This window comes from Cottoperca gobio, chromosome 5 (genome assembly GCF_900634415.1).
Source record: "Cottoperca gobio chromosome 5, fCotGob3.1, whole genome shotgun sequence".
NCBI classification, from domain to species: domain Eukaryota; kingdom Metazoa; phylum Chordata; class Actinopteri; order Perciformes; family Bovichtidae; genus Cottoperca; species Cottoperca gobio.
In genome coordinates this window covers 17289293-17306005 of record NC_041359.1, presented here as the reverse complement: position 1 = coordinate 17306005, position 16713 = coordinate 17289293, and the positions used below count along the sequence as shown (strand labels likewise).

The 16713-nt window shown below is 39.9% G+C and overlaps 2 protein-coding genes across 2 annotated transcripts; one reads left to right on the top strand and one right to left on the bottom strand.

The window, feature by feature from the left end:
* The first annotated feature begins 435 nt into the window (after nt 1–435).
* ccnd3 (cyclin D3) lies at nt 436–4061 on the top strand. The gene is made up of 5 exons (XM_029431299.1): nt 436–963; nt 1040–1255; nt 1885–2047; nt 2928–3070; nt 3318–4061. Exons 1-5 carry the CDS (start codon nt 727–729, stop codon nt 3513–3515), a joined length of 957 nt encoding a protein of 318 aa, XP_029287159.1. The 5' UTR covers nt 436–726; the 3' UTR covers nt 3516–4061.
* Nucleotides 4050–14942, bottom strand: nuak2 (NUAK family, SNF1-like kinase, 2). Its single transcript, XM_029431285.1, has 6 exons — nt 14436–14942; nt 9827–9947; nt 9163–9314; nt 8117–8182; nt 7236–7488; nt 4050–7142 (listed from the first exon to the last, which is right to left on the bottom strand). The coding sequence occupies exons 1-6, from the start codon at nt 14673–14675 to the stop codon at nt 6094–6096; spliced, it is 1881 nt and encodes a 626-aa protein (XP_029287145.1). The 5' UTR covers nt 14676–14942; the 3' UTR covers nt 4050–6093.
* Nucleotides 14943–16713: the final 1771 nt, after the last annotated feature.

Below are 16713 nucleotides of genomic sequence, written 5' to 3'. Positions count from 1 at the left end.
CGTTGCATTTAAATGTAGCTTTACCCCAAATTGCTAGAGAATGCCCAGCTTCATTGTCCAAATTTAGTTGAAGGTCGGCAATCAGAAAATAAAGCCGCAGAGCAGGAGGATGCCCATCACTCCGAAAATACACACTGGAGTTGGAGTTCAATGACTGCCGACCTTACTACTTTCCAAACTCCGTTAACATATTGCTCAAGTTAACAGATGGCGTATAAAATATAACATAAATCATAACGCATGGCTTTTATTACTCCTAGAGAAAGACTGTTAATTTCGGCTGATGTTTAACTTTAACAGCTCTTCTAATAACTAAACAAAAGTGGGCTTTTGTTTCGGGGATAACGGGCCGCCGGACTAACGTGATTAGCTTGAATATTTGTACTAACTGTTGGGAGTTTCGCAATAATACAAAGGGCACCGTAGGTTTTAAGGTTAGGTTCACAGTTTGACAGTTTTTTTTTGGGGGGGGGGGATGACCAGGATGAAATTCCACAAAATTAGTTTTTGAAACAAAAACAAATCTGACGCACAATTGTGAGATATTGAAGGACGCTTCAAAACGAACCGGCAGTTTGCGGACGTTAGCCTACAGGATAGTTAGCATAGCCAGCTAATGTTAGCTACATCAAAGACAAAAACAGTTAACAATTATCTTAACGGTTTATTTTTATTTCAATGATTTGTCGGAGCCGTATTGAATGTTATTGTATTTAACTAAGTCAAATGGATATTTGCGAGTATGGACAGCTTCAAAGTGGATCCAGAGATATAAATGCCGGTAATATGGAGCGGGATGTGGTTCTCCGGGCGGGCAGCGACCATCCTGTCACCGGCGACCTGAGAACACTGCACAACCTGACGGCCTTAGAGAAGACCTTCCCGGTGTCTCCTTACTATGGCAAGGTCCAGACAGACATCCAGCCATGCATGCGGAGGATACTGGCAGTGTGGATGTTTCAGGTATGCAATTCAGTCAAAAACTGAAAGTACATTTCACAAAGCTCACTTAAAATGCAACACATGGCTTTCTTTGTAGGTGTGTGAGGAGCAGAAATGTGAAGAGGAGGTGTTTCCGCTGGCCGTGTGTTACCTAGACTGTTACCTGAGCCGTTTCGCCACTGAAAAGTCCAACCTGCAGCTTTTAGGGTCTGTTTGCATGTTTCTGGCCTCCAAAATGAGAGAGACTGTCCATCTGACTGCCAGCAAGCTCTGTATCTACACAGACAACTCCATTTCAGTCTCAGACATCCTGGTAACTATATTTACATAAACTACACATTTTATTTGGGATAATATAATGATTATATAATGATGGTTTGTAACACTCTGCTATTGTACATCTCACCATAAACGATGTAAACCACAATTATTGTCATATTAAGACCATTGTATGCCACCGATATGATAATATAATAGCATAATAATGCAAGTACACCCTTTTCAAGAGCAATTACTTTTGTATTCTTAAGAATATTCAGATATTGGATTTGAAATGGGATTTTTATTTTTTTATTATCCAAAATAAATTAAACATCATATTGGTGACATTCTTATGTAAACAGACGCACATGTAAACAGGCAATATCAAGGTCAGCCAAAGTAATCGAGGTCATGTCCATATATCGTATAATAATGTTACTATCGTGACAGGCCTAATGCCAGAGGATCATACCGAAATGTACAAAGCATTTCACTGTCCAGTAAGGTTCCCTCAGATGGTAGACATAGTTAAAGTTTTCATGCAGTGGCATTTTGATGGTGCATTGGTTTAGAGAGGACTGTGTGTGTGTGTGTGTGTGTGTGTGTGTGTGTGTGTGTGTGTGTGTGTGTGTGTGTGTGTGTGTGTGTGTGTGTGTGTGTGTGTGTGTGTGTGTGTTGCAGCAGTGGGAGGTGGATGTGGTGTCCAGGTTAGACTGGTGTCTGGCGTCTGTGGTACCCTCTGACTTCCTGGAGCCAGTTCTTCATGCTCTCCCCTTTGTTCGGCCCCACCACTTTCCTAATATGCGCAGGCATGTTCACTCCTACATTGCTCTGGCAGCCACTGGTAAGTTACATAACTGAAGTACCAACATAAGATGTTTAGTTTTTTAGAAGACAATGAGCATCGGCAGTGGATAAAAATATTTAAAAAGACATAACCATATATTTTCTTGTGTTAAATTATTTCTGTGCTCAATTATAAGGCCATTTTATCACCCTAGTGCAATAATTATATTATATATATATATATATATATATATATATATATATATATATATATATATATATATATATATAATTATATTATAACCTTTGTAATTGAATTGGAAAAAAATGTTAGCGAGCAAAAAAGTAACAGTGAAATGAAATGACTTTCCAAGCGCTGGACAATGGAGACAAAGCAGCCATAACTTTGATTACGATGTGTCAGCAGTTCATTTTGGAGACAAAGAGCTGAGTTTGTATAATCCTGTATTGTCTGCTGTGAAAGACCTGCGTACAACTATTCATCTGGCTGATTTCCCACGAATCTCTGTGGTGCTGCCCGAGGCAACAGGTCGTAGGGATACGGTCAGTTTAGCGCTGTTTCAGACAGACGTTACAGCCCATAAAATTAAGACAATTCCTGGCTCTTGACATTGAAACTCATTCAAAAAGGTGTCTGAGCATAGATTGAATGTCAGACTTTTTGTCTCAGGGTGTCTCCTGCCTGAAGCAATTAGGATAATGTATCAGGTTTTGGGAAATGTATGCTTTTGTCTGTCAGGGTGTGTCTACAATGGTGGCATCTGTTTAATTGTCTACATCTAGCCTTGCCCATCTAGCCACCGTTGCAATAGTCTACAAGTACTTTAAGTGAACTCCAAGTGGCCATCATAATCAGCAAATACTAGTTCCGATACTTTTCATTTTTAGATTAAGTAATCTTCCTCTCTCATCGTCAGACTGCAGGTTTTCAGTGTTCTTGCCCTCCACTGTTGCTTGTGCCTGCGTGAGCATTGCCACGCAAAGGCTGAAGTTAGTGGACGCTGCAGTCTCCTCTGATTCGGTGATGACGTTTTTGGCCAGCCTTTTGGCCATTGATCTGGTAAGGGTAATGTTTAACTGCCATTTTTAGATAATATCTCTTTTGACTTTGCCCTGTCAACAGTGACTTGCATGTTTGTGATCATTTTAGAAAGCACCTAGTTTAAACAGTCTTGAGGAAGAAGTTCAAATAAACTGTTAGACAACCATGCACATGGGAGTTTTGGTCAAGAGCCACATAAAATAAAGTCTGTCCATGACCCACTGATGAACCTATAGTTGTTTTTCTTTTAATTGACCCTGAACAGAGCGCTGTCCTCCTCTGCTATGACCAGCTAGGGAGTGTGTTGGAGCTCAGCCTGCCCTCTGGTTTCCAGGCTAGTGTTTGCAGATCAAGAGCACACAGCTCAGAGATCAACTACACCCCTGCTGACTTTCAGGATGTTGTATTGACACCAGTGACATCACCCCAGGAAATCAAGCTAAAACACTCCTCCCTCACATGAATGGCTAGAAGAACATGTACAGCCACGAAACAGACCGAGAAGCCTAAATATCAGGCGAAGTGTGTCTAAATGCCATTTCTCCTTAATCTTAATTGTTCTTTGCAAGTTGATTGTTTTGGAGATCCCTCTACAACGTGTAGTGCTACTACAGTTTGAGATTTGTTTTAAATGTCAATCCTGTTGCTGCTCGTTTTAAAGTATTTTGTCATTTCTAAAGCAGCTTTGAACGAGAATATGATTCAGGAAACAACTTTGTGATATTTACAGTTGAAGTGCATTGAATCCTAATAGCAAATGTTTGCACATTTTAAAAAGGTTATATCTCGTATTCATATATATATTTAGCACTTATCTGGATTAATTGAAATGTAATATTAACTTTATATCTGGACGGTTCTGTGGAGTGTGAATATGTTTGTGCTTGGTTTCAACACAGTACTGAATTCCCTTGTGGCTATAAGTCAATACTGTTAAACGACATAAAAGATGATATAAAACATTTGTATGCAAGTCATGAACGACGTCAGCCAGCACTTGAGTTCCGTGTTTTTTTTTTTTATTGATTTCTTCACCCCAGTCATAACCGCATGGCAGATCACACAATCATAAATGATAAGCCCAGTAACTTTGGCAAACATGTTTTTTTTTTTGTTGCTGGTACAGAAAATATTATTAACAGAACCAGCATACCTGCAACTTCTGGGACAAGGGGGAGAGAAAAACAGTGATCAAATGCACTTTATACAATTGCACAAAAAAAATGAAAGATACCATTTTAGACCCGTCTTCCTCTGTGTCACACTTCGTTAATAAACAACCGTTTATCTGTGACAGATTAGAAATGAATGAAAAGAACTTCCAGTTTAAATTCCGAGTTTACTTTTGTATAGGCATTAAATTCATGATGAGGCTCAAAGTGTGACAAAAAATTACCATAAATAACTGAGAAAACATTTTTACCATTCCAGTTTCTGAACAACAGCATCGCTGCAACGTTAAATGCAAGAACTTAATACTTCAATAATAGCGGATGAGTAAATTGTATGTTATCAGTTTTCCATGGTCCGATAGAGCGTGGAAAGATTCCAGGCCCGGGTTTATGTTCTAATTTAATGCCAATCCAATTAAGTTGCTCCAGTATGCAGCAAAACGAAATCACCTACTGATGTACATTTCTCTGATTACCAGGAGGCATTTCATAAAGCAGGAGGAACCAGATATCATGTCAAACTTAATGATGATCATCAGCATGCCCAATTCATGATTTTACTTTTAAACCTGGTATATAATTGTGTTTTACCATTCGAGTCACCAGGATAAAACAGTGCTTTAACAGTTAAATGGTTGAACTTCTAATCCAGTTTTGTGAAATACTGTACCACCTCAGGTGTCTAGATATTTTAAATTAAATGCATACACCTAAGCTCCATGACTGATATTGAAAATTCAGTGGAAAGGTTATCCGCAGCACACAGTAGTTAGCTGGGGATCATGGTTCACTTTCAAAAACACACGTCACCGTTTTCTGAATTTCAACCTGCGACCTTCAAAAAAACAAAACAAAACTATGAAGCGACTGAATGAGCCCCACCTGTGAAACTGCCACCTGCACACACACACACAGAGTGAAAGGCCACCTGTGCCCTTGTGCTCGGGAGTAAAAGCCGGTTCTACTGGTTACGCTCGATGTGAGTCATGATTATTATTCAAGTCATTATCCAAACTTAAAAAAAACAACAATAAAATTAAATCAAAATTGCTCCGAGTACTGAAGTCGCCGTTACAAACAAACGTCTTCTTGGCACTCATTTTTGTTGGTGCTTTAAATAAAGATAAAAAAAAAAATTAAAATCCAATGACATTAGCAAATTTACTCTTTGGTATCCATGAAATGTCATTTCCCCAACATCCTAAAGCACAGTAAAAGCTGTTATATTCCCACCCCAACCTTGAACCTGTGCGTTATTGCCGCCATCCTAGATAAATATAAAAGGTTGACAGATGATCAGCCGCTAAGTCGTAAACACTTTCTCAAACAATCCTGTCGGCAATAAAAGATACCAACTTTGTGGCTTAAGCAATATTCAAACAGTCCCATTGTGTCCGTAAATGTCAGTTTTAGTTTATTGTCACTGAGCAAACTGTTACTCTTCGACTTTGAAGACCAGTGTTTTGGTTTCAGGGGGACTTTTTGCCCTAACTACACTTAGAAAAGTAATCTCTCACGTTGAACATAAGAGCTCCTGATTCACCAACAGCAACTTCTTTAGTTGATCTTTGAAATGGACATTTTCAACTGCAGCATCATTTTTGTAAATGACTGTGCAGTCTGGTTATTTTTAGCCTGTTTAACTCAAATTACAAGCTATTCATAAACGCATTCATCTATCACCATGTGAAATACAATCCAATGTTTAACAAGAAGCCTCCTGCCTTTTTGGTACTGTGCAATTCCTGAAGTTAGCCAAAATGATAATCACTACAGTGTGCTGGTAATTTCACTTCATGCACTTTGGCAATCCTGTCTTCAGTAGTTTACAGTCAGTTAAAACTTCTGAATGAAAAACGTCAGTGTTCTTCAGCTTGCTGCAGAGCCTCGTGTAACCATGGCCTGCTTGTAAGCCTCTGTAACATTATCACAGTCTGTGATAGAAAAGGCACTGTCCGCCACTCCAGACTCGTAGCAGTTCCAGGGCCTCAGCGACCCGCCTCCGAGGATCCCGTCTTCTTTGATGTCCAGCAGGTTGTCAGCAGACACACATCCTCTCAGGCTGGTCTTGCATGGTTTGTCCATATGTGCTGGAGGTTGTGCACGGTCTGGTAGATCCAGCTGGTCAAAGGACTCAGAAGACAGAATGCTGTCGTCGCTGACGGCCCCGCCCGGCCTCGACCTGGTGCCTGCACATGGTAAAGAAGCTGCCAGCTGGTCCAGAGAGCCAAACTCCTGCAGCCCACCTGAGGAGAACTTTCCATTGCGCTTCAATATGCCTTTCCTATGGGTCGGTGCCGAAGGGCACTCTTTAGTTTGTGGTGCCCAGCCAGAGTCACTGCTCTCGGGTGAGGAGGAGTAATACCCGGACTCTTGCTCTGTGGGCTTCTTTAGGATACCTTTGCGAGGCTGCAGCGCGGCTGAAGGAGCTTTAGCTGGTGCAGCTAAACCCATAATATTCTGTGGCTCCACTGAAACTACAGCAGGGGTTTCACTCATTGCCTTCTGTTTCACACTGTTGCGTCTCTTTAAAATACCCTTATAGGGCCGACTGTCTGTGCTTGCTTCATGAATGGTCTGGGAGACATTGTTTTCCTTTCGTGACCTCCGCAGAGAGCGCTGGCGGACGACATCCCCTCCACCGCCCTGCGAGCGGAGCAGGCAGCGCATCTTGGAGCCGTTCTCCAGTAAAGGCCTGGATGTACGGCGCAGCCAACTAGCAACACTAGCCAGCCCAGCAGGGTGTGATATTGATGGGGAGGCTGGTAAAGGGGTCTGCTCTACTGGACTGCTCTTTGTCTCGGCCAGTAATGGCTGCTGGTAGCCCCAGTTGAGCCACCAGTGTCCTGCAATCTCTTCTATTGTGGCTCTGCGCTCGGGATTTACCATCAGCATCCAACGGATAAGCCCACATGCATCTGAGGGAGAGCAATAGAGGAAAAAACATGTTAGGTATTGTGTAACTAAGAAAATCGAAGACATTATTCTAAAATAAAAGCTGAAAGACTCACCAGAGGGGTTGCTGGGTTTACGATAGTTTCCGGTGCTTATTTGCTGGACCAATGCCTTGTGGTTGTTTCCATCAAATGGCATGGTGCCGTGAACCATAGTGTACAACAGCACTCCAAGAGACCAAGTGTCCACCTCTGGCCCATGGTATGGCCGTCCATTGACGATCTCTGGGGAAGCATACAGAGGGCTGCCGCAAAAGGTTTGAAGAAACTCATCAGCATGGTAGAGGTTTGACAGGCCAAAGTCTGCGATCTGCAAGAAGACGAAGAAGAAGAAGAAGAAGAAGAAGAAGAAGAAGACGTCACACAGAGCAACATTTAGATCTGTTGTATCATCAGATTACTGTAGAGTAGGGGTGTCACGATATACCGTAATGATAACTGTGATGTAAAATGATGTCATTTCATCAGTCTCCCTCCCCCTACATGCACATTTGTGTAATTAATTTGCCAAAACAAAAAGGAAAAACATAATTTTTTTGTATTTATATTGCAATAATATCCATGAATGCTATGAATTATTTTGGCCACGATAGCAGTGTAGTGAAAATCTGTTATTGTGCCAGCCTTACTGTAGACAAACTAACTAAAAAAAGATTATTGTATGCATCACTATGAGTCATTGATTATTCATAACACACACTACTCTGATTTTAAGGACTGCATAGTGAATCATTTCTCTGTCACAAGAACTTGTGCAAGTAATGAAATCTTCTGTCAAATATTATACGTTATTGTTTTTCATATTACCGTTGCAATAACCATCGTCATTTATAATCCAAATATCAAATATCCTAAAAAACTGCAGTTTTGCAGAAGACTTTTATTCCCATGAGCCCCGTGTGTGAATGCGTGTGTGTTGGAATATCTCATACGCATACCTTCACATTGCCGTTGCCATCTAGTAAAATATTCTCCAGTTTCAGGTCTCGGTGTACTATTCCATTCTGAGGAGGAGAGAAAACGTGATCAGTGTTTTGCATAACAATATTTCTTACAATGATAATGTCTCCACCCAGGACATCAGTTTACTGGAAGTTGTCTACATTATGTAAAAGGATTAGTCTTTACTGGGTCAGAACACATTCTTCTCAGAGTGAAGATTTGTTTCTGGTACATCAGCTGTGCTTTATTGTCCTCCACTCTGTAGGGGGGCATGCCTTTGACTCAAGCACAGTTTGAATGTGTAGCTTTCAAACATGCAGGTCAACTGCTTTTCACGTATGGGCACTGCTTGTAGCTGCGGATACATCGTTTGCAGGTTGCGTCATAATTAATTTATTGTTAAGATGCAGTCATGAAGAAGGTATTGCGTGAAGTACTTTAGAATTCGTCACTGTACCGTTTAAATAAAGAAATGTTTAAATGGCCTTTTCCTGACTGCTTTCAACATGGAAAATGTAATATTTAACCAGACATCATCAACACTTAATAAAAGTGAAAAAAGACAGATGGTTAACACAGAATATATGACGGGGCAATTCACTCTGTAAATACTGCACAGCAAACATTTGCAAAGTGCTACACTAAAATATAGTGTGCTGTAAATGTTTGGAACAACGACAACTGAGTGTGTGTGTGTGTGTGTGTGTGTGTGCGCCCTTCTGCTCCCTCACACCCTCATTAAGAGAGAGACGGCTGGCCCTTAGCCCTGATGTTAGCTCTCTACAGACAAACCGTTCATTTCCCCCTGCATCGTTCTCACAGCCTCCCTGTTCAGATCAGCAGGCTCACAGTGAATAATGCCCATTATGTAACTGTGGGGGTGACGCTGCGCTGAGAGGAGCAGCTAGTCTGTGTGGAGCTCCGCGTCATTAGCTTTGACGTACTGTCGCAGCCATGCGTGAATATAGCCGAAATGCTCTACCATATCTACAACTTTATGTGTTCTGCATGAAAGCATTTGGATTAGGACAGACGGTCTTACCTGATGGCAGTAGTGCACAGCCGATACAATTTGTCTGAAGAAGTTCCTGGCCTCCCGTTCGGAGATATTCCTCTTGTCACAGATGTAGTCGTACAGGTCTCCTTGGCTGGCGTACTCCATCACAATCACAATTTTGTCCTTGTTCTCAAATACTGAAAGAAAGATTTAAAAAAACAAAAACATGAGAACTCCTTTTATTCAAAAGGTTTGATATCCAACTCATCACCCAAATGGAGATGACATTAGATTATCTGGACTGTGCACATACTGTATGGGACATGTTTTAATTAAGGCCTGCATTGAAAACAGATTACAGATCTTCCTGTACAACCCCTCGTTCACTCCGATCAGGATAAACGGGGCCCCATGATGACTGTAGTGCAATCAAAACAGTGGACAAACACTGAATGATGACCATCTCTTCAGGCGTGAGGGGCACTGGAAGACACGAGGCTCAGCAAATTATCCTGCAGCGCTGACAGGGCAGCAGCCCTTATGTAACATAGCATCTTCAGCACAAAAGACTTGCGTGACCAAACCTCTGAATCTCAAACGGAGAGGCTGTTGGAGAGATCTCTTTTCGGGGATCACGTTTCACACCGCATGTAGGAGATTCAGGATGAAACTAAAACATGAAACAGCGTAACATTTATGAAGACTGTACCTTCATATATGGTGATGATGTGCGGGTGGCAGAGTGAGGACATGATCTCGATTTCTCTGCGAATATGAATCAGGTCTTGCTCATCCTTGATCTTATCCTTTCTGATAGACTTTATGGCAACCTTCAAAAGAAAAGAAGAAAAGTTTTAGAGAATAATCCATTTTTAATCATTAAGGCCAGTAAACTGACTCAGTAGCACAGAAATATTTATTTTCCATAGTTTTCAAACATTAGTCTCCATAAGCTACTGTCAAAGAGAGGCTGCAGCAGCAAAACCATTGAGTGTATTCAAATGTACAAGGGTGTATTTTATTGCTAATGAATCCAACTTGGAAGAAGAATGTGTTCATTGTCTCAAGAGTTACATAATCTCACGTTAATGACAAAGAAAATATAAATTCAATGCTCAGCAGCTTGAGTATCACGATGTCAAGTTTTGTGATACTTTACATGCAATATAATATATTATATATATATATATATATATATTCATTTATTTATTATGAATCGCCTGATTATATTGAATCATGATAAGTAGATTCTTGCCCATACACAGCCTGATAAATTATTGCATTGTCTATTTAGCCAAAAAAACATCAACAAATAAGTTACTTAAACTAGTCTTCTTCTTTCGCTTCCTCTTGGATTTGTGCTAAGGATTTGGCACATGGTCAAAATAAGAAAATACAGGCAGAGGGCTGCAGGGTCTCTAAATACACACACACACCACACCACACACACACACACACACACACACACACACACACACACACACACACACACACACACACACACACACACACACACACACACACACACACACACACACACACACACACACACGTTTTTTTTATGAGTCTATACATTTTCCTTTTCTTTTTTTTTTTAAAGAAATTCCTCCTCATTCTGCCTTTAATAAGAAATGCCTTCCATCTGAAGCTCGTCCTGTTGTAAACAATGGGCAGTGAACCGAAAACTCTGCCATGTCGTTTCCAACAAGGCTGTCTGCTGTAAAGAAATCTATTGTCTGCCGTTACATCTGTGAGACTTGCACAGAAGAATACAGAAATGTAAATCTGAATAGTGTCTGTTGGGGACCTTTAGACATGTCTGTATGCATTTCTTTATGTTGCGTTTGTCCATTTGAAGCTCAGATGCCTGAGATTCCTCTGTGCACCGAGTGCGTCATCAGTCTACCCCAACCTTGAAGGGTGTCATGAGGCACCAGAAGGGCACTGGTGGAGGGGTGTCCTTGTTTTCTCTACTTTCTAACGCTCAAGGCTACAGACACGGGGGAAGTGAGTAAAGCAGCGACTTGTCATATCAGTTTCAACAAGACTGTCTCCCGTCATGAGTCAACGTCTGGCCTCGATGCTCCTCCGGGTCAACACTGTATTCACACCACAGACCTTTTTTTCCCTGATTCTGGGAACCGTGGTTTCCTGCTTTTGTTTGCATAGCCGTCAGACGGGCTGAACTCCCACTCAGGATAAGTTCACACCCCTGTGCGATCATCTGTGTGTGTGTGTGTGTTGCAGTCTTTGTTCCGGTCAGTTTGCTCCACGCAATAGGCACCGAGGTTAAAATATTTGAGATTTAACACTAAATTCCTGTATCAACAAAACTACATTTTTGCACTTGAACAACACTTTCAGGTACAACTGAACGGGCTGACGAAGCTAGCATTAGCTTGCCCGTTTGGAGTGAAGAGCAAAGTATGCAACATATGACCTGACACATTTCACAAAAATAACAATATTCACCAAATTACCAAACGTATGTCAACAACATTAACCTAAATGACCAAATTACGTTCCCTTAATTCAATATTTCCAACACTTATTCTAAACTGCATGAATACTACTAGCTAACTTTGAAACATACACATTGGACTATGTATACATGCATTAATAAAATACCTACACTTACAAAGCATTGGCAGTTAGGTTTAAATATCTTAAAGCTTATTTCTGAAAGTTTAAGTTTGTGATGCTACACAGTGCCTTCTCGTCTACACGGTTGATTGGACAGCACTATGAATTCGAGCTGAAACTTTAAAATCAGCAACTATTCTGATTAATCAGTTACGTCATTTTATTCGAGCAAAAGGGCCAAACATTTCCTAGTTCCAGGTTCTCATTTTGCGGCTCATCTTTGTGATGGTATATTTAATATCTTTCAGCTTTGAATTTGTTTTATCTCCGACATTTTATAGACCAAAAGATTCAATAAAGTTAATAATTGGTTGCAGCCCTATTTCCAAGCAACTGCTTTACATCTTACAGTCTTTTTAATGGTGTAACCCGATTTAGTAAATAACTAGTTTGAAACTAGCTATTTGGCACTAAGAACTTCGGAAGGGCTTTGTCCACAAACTCAGTAATGGATTTATGAATAGCTGGTGCAACCCAATCAAGGTATTTACTTACAGATGCACATACACATGTCACGCACTAATACGTGCTGAAACTACCAACCTAAGTGGGTTATGTAATCAAATCATGCATGTAATGGGAACAGCTGTAGTGCCACAACGCACGCAAGATGAAGCCATCCTTTGTGTTGTGTCACTGCCCGTGTCAAATTACATATGTGTCCATTGTGTTGTTTGTACAAAAAAAAAAAGGTAAGTAGATAAAAATAAAGCAAATTAATGTTTCTCCTGTTTTCATTATATGCTAATTGATGTTTGAGCTGTACTGAATTCAAAACATACATTTGGGATAATCAGTATTTTGACATTTGAACATGGGTTTGGAGGCATGACGACCAGGAAGCTGCCTGCAGGGATGAATTTCAGACAACAACTCATATCTCATAAAAGCAAAGTGCATCAACAGCAAGTCAGAGCAGAGATAGGTGTGCAGACAAGACTGAACTTGTATCACGACTTGTTTACTGCAGGAAGGGGAATTCCTCCTGACTAACTTTCTTGACTTCAAAGTACTTTCCCTCATAACAATCATGATCTTTTAACAAAGAGCATATCTGGTAAACATCACCTGCCAGCTGAGCCCAAGTTGTTGGCCATGTATCTGTTTTTTTTTTTTAGTGAGTCACTATGCATTTACATTGTAGGTGTGATTTTTGTTTTTATTATTTGCATTTCCTGATGGAAACAAAAATAATCTAGCAGAATGCAAATCATCATAAAGATTTGTGATATGTACACACACACACACACACACACACACACACACACACACACACACACACACACACACACACACACACACACACACACACACACACACACACACACACACACACACACACACACACACACACACTTTATCAGGGTAACCTAGGTAAACCGAACACCGTCTAAAACAAAAGCCCTGCACTAAACCTTTATGAAGGTCAAAGTGTTTCGTTTTTGTTGAAACTGCTTTAGAAAAATATTGATTTCAATGTATAAGCAGTTACATTTTATTGCATTAAACCAAAGTGTCTCTAAGGTTTAGTCAATCATAATTCATATAAACATGTAGCAGACATCATGCATCTGTGGACATTTAAGAATATAAACGCTTTAACATCTAATTAAAAAAAACAAAAAACACTACTGGGACAAACTATAGAGAAATATGTTTCAACAAAACACATTTCCATCTGTTTGCCAACTCCTCTCAGTACGATCTCAGTTTAGGCTGTTTTAAATACCTCACAACTCCCCTTAGGTCACAGGGAAGTGGAACCCACCTGAAAGGCCAGTTGCAGCTCCCCCCCCTCCCTTTATCACAGAAGGAAAGTTACCCAACTTTCCTGTTTCAAACTGCTGAGACAAAGTCACTCAGCCTGTCCAACAAAACGCCTTTCCTTTATTCTCGTAATGCCAAAAGGAGGCGCCTGTAAAACGTCTTGTGTCGTGTAGAGAGATTTACAGGAATCATTTGACCTTAGACTTTTTTTTAGGATGACGTCGCACAGAAGTATCGAGTTTGTTGTCAAATTATTTACTTTAATACACCACAAATAAGATATTAGGTTTGCCTCGGACACAGGGACAGCTATGTGGTAACTGGTATTATGAAAATACTACTTTTATTACTATTATAATATGAGGTTAATCATTTTAAATGTTGTTTACACAGAGGAATAACATTGTGAAGCCTACTTTCCAAACCTGTTACAAACCACAGATGTTGGTATCCACTAATACAATTGGTGAGAATAAAATGTTTAGATCATCATCTATAGGTTGCATTTCACAAAACAAACAAAAAGCAACAGCTTATTCAGTGACCTGCTCAAATGCACAGACTTTATAAACCCTGAGAAGTCTTCAGGCAAACTACAGCTGTTTTGTCAACTGACAAAGATCAGCAGCAGACACACACAATCCAATTTGACTAGTTTACAAATGAGTAATATGGCTCAACAATTATTTACAGGGAGTAACGTGAAGCCAATCCTGAATAATAAATGTCCCCCCAATTAACATCCATATGCAGTCTACTTGTGTGCAGACAGTACAGCTCTCTATCTCTAAACAACAGGTGACCGGACAGCAGAGCAAACACAGACTTTAATACTGAGTGCAGATGTGGACATCATAAATCAATACAACTAGCTCACAGAGTAAATTAGTGTTAATATCAGTCCTTACCAGTCTCCCGGATCTTTCCTTGGCTTTCTTCACTTTGCCATAGGTTCCTTTCCCGAGGGTCTCCATAAACTCGTACCTGTGCTTCAGGTTGTGTTTGTGGTGGTGTCTCTTCACGGCTTGTCTTTTCACGGTCACCTGGGACAGAGTTTTCCCAAAAACAGGAGCATTGTCACCGGGTGAAACTGCACCCCCAGACGACCTGCAGTTTGACGAAAGACGGGCAACATTTGAGCCCTCCATGCTGACACAACGTTGTTGTCTTTTTTGGCGTGTTTTCGGACGCAGGTTTCGTTGTGAAAGTGCATTCCTCCGCGCGGAGCCCTGTCGTTGTTGCACCCAAAGGTGCTCAGGTACACTTCGGATACAAGTGTGATTATGAACTCCTTCCGGCTGTGCAGCAGATTACTACAACTAAAGACAGAAACCTAAAGCGTGCCTGTTTCCTCTTTGGAGCTGTGACCTACTAGCAGCAGCAGGTACTCTCAGTGTGCAGAGGCACGAGCCGACCTCAGCCACGTCAAATAGTCGAGGGGCGTTTCAGGTACGCGTTGGAGGAGGAGGAGCGTTGCATTTGTACACCGGTCGGTGCCGGTAAGTGTAGAACCATAGATCAGTAGTCAGTTTGTTTGTTACATTGTTTACTTTCTCTTTAGTTACTTTCTTGTTATTTTATTTTAGTTCAATAGTGCAATCACTGCAATATTAGTAGCATTAAGACCTGTCATAGTACTTGTAGGCTAATATGAGGCTAGCAGTAATGGAAAGTAACTTTAAGTACATTTACTCAAGACTACTGTGTACTGTATGAAGCATACAATTTTGAGGTCGTTGTACTTTACTTGAGTATTTCCATTTGATTATACTTTATGCTTCTACTCAACTACAACCACTTATCCTACTTAATACTCCACTACAGTCATTTGACAACTTTCAGATTACTAATACGAAATATAATATAATGAATAAACATTTAAATATGACCCAGCTTTAAAAGCTGCAGCTGCAACATTATAGTGATGTAAACTTGTATGCATCAATTATAATCCAATATTATAGTATATAACATTATACTAAATTGGGCCATTCTGTACTTTTATTGTTAATATTTTTGTACTTTTACTGAAGTACATTTTTTAATGTAGGACTTTTACTTGTAACATAGTATTTCTTCTTCACACTGAAGGTTAGTAGTACGCAGTAGTAGCTAACCTAAGAACAAACAACGCAGATCACAGCTTTTGTGTGACTGCTGTTACAATCGGTGTGCACGGGCAAGAACAACAAGCGCACCACACAAAGAAATCTAGTTTGGTTTATTTATTACAGCCCTGCAATATGCATTTAACCAATGTACTGTAATTTAGTACATACATGTTCTGTTTAGGCAGAGGTTTGAGGTACTTTACTCCACTACATTAATTTGACAGCTTTGGTTACTTTACATGTTAAGATTTTACGTACAAAACGTATGATAAACTTATAACATATGCTGCCATTAATTAAAAATAGATAGATAAATAAATAAATAAATACATAGATAATTAATTAATTAATAGATGAATACAAATAAACTACCCAACAATATTCTAAAATGAAATAGTCCACTTTGACAAACTACACCAGCGATATGCTATTATGCAATATACAGTAGTATAACATTCACAAGGGCAATACTTTGATACTTTGAGTATATTTTGCCTTGGTACTTTATTTAAGTGCCATTTTCAATGCAGGACTTTATTTGTATTTGAGTATTTTTACATTGCAGTATTGCTATTTTTACTTTAGTAAAAGATCCACCGCTAATTGTAACATTGAATAACAGTAAAGTGAATACATGAGACAACTATACTGCTGAGATCAATAACTTAACCTGTTGATCATTTTGAAATGATTAATCTATTTACAGGTTATTGAACGTTTCACACACTTTATTGATGTGCGGTTACTGTGGCCTTTTCCCTCAATGATCCACTCATCCAAAAAATACTGATTACTGAGCCGGTGCTTCCTTTTCCAACCTAACCTCCACTACGTGATTAAGAGCAACTAGAATAACAGTTACAGTTGCATGCAATGACTCTCGTAGTCTTTCAGAGAGATCATTGGAATTATTATGTGAAATGACTTTTAGTTATATAACTATTATATCATTTTACAACACCCTGTTAACAACATAGCATTATCCTCATGTTTTATAGTCCACTGACAACGCTGATAAGAATAAAAATGCGTATTATTAGCCTATGGGTTATAGAGAACATGCATTTCAAATCCT

What these genes read in the sequence shown, in the direction of transcription:
- nuak2 (XM_029431285.1), bottom strand. Translation starts at nt 14,675, where the DNA reads ATGGAGGGCTCAAATGTTGCCCGTCTTTCGTCAAACTGCAGGTCGTCT. An exon ending in CATCATCACCATATATGAAG is followed by an intron (nt 9,315 to 9,826) that starts GTACAGTCTTCA and finishes TCTTTCTTTCAG; the next exon opens with TATTTGAGAACAAGGACAAA. An exon ending in ATGGCAACGGCAATGTGAAG is followed by an intron (nt 7,489 to 8,116) that starts GTATGCGTATGA and finishes GTCTTCTTGCAG; the next exon opens with ATCGCAGACTTTGGCCTGTC.
- ccnd3 (XM_029431299.1), top strand. Translation starts at nt 727, where the DNA reads ATGGATATTTGCGAGTATGGACAGCTTCAAAGTGGATCCAGAGATATA. An exon ending in CATTGCTCTGGCAGCCACTG is followed by an intron (nt 2,048 to 2,927) that starts GTAAGTTACATA and finishes TCTCATCGTCAG; the next exon opens with ACTGCAGGTTTTCAGTGTTC. An exon ending in GCCTTTTGGCCATTGATCTG is followed by an intron (nt 3,071 to 3,317) that starts GTAAGGGTAATG and finishes GACCCTGAACAG; the next exon opens with AGCGCTGTCCTCCTCTGCTA.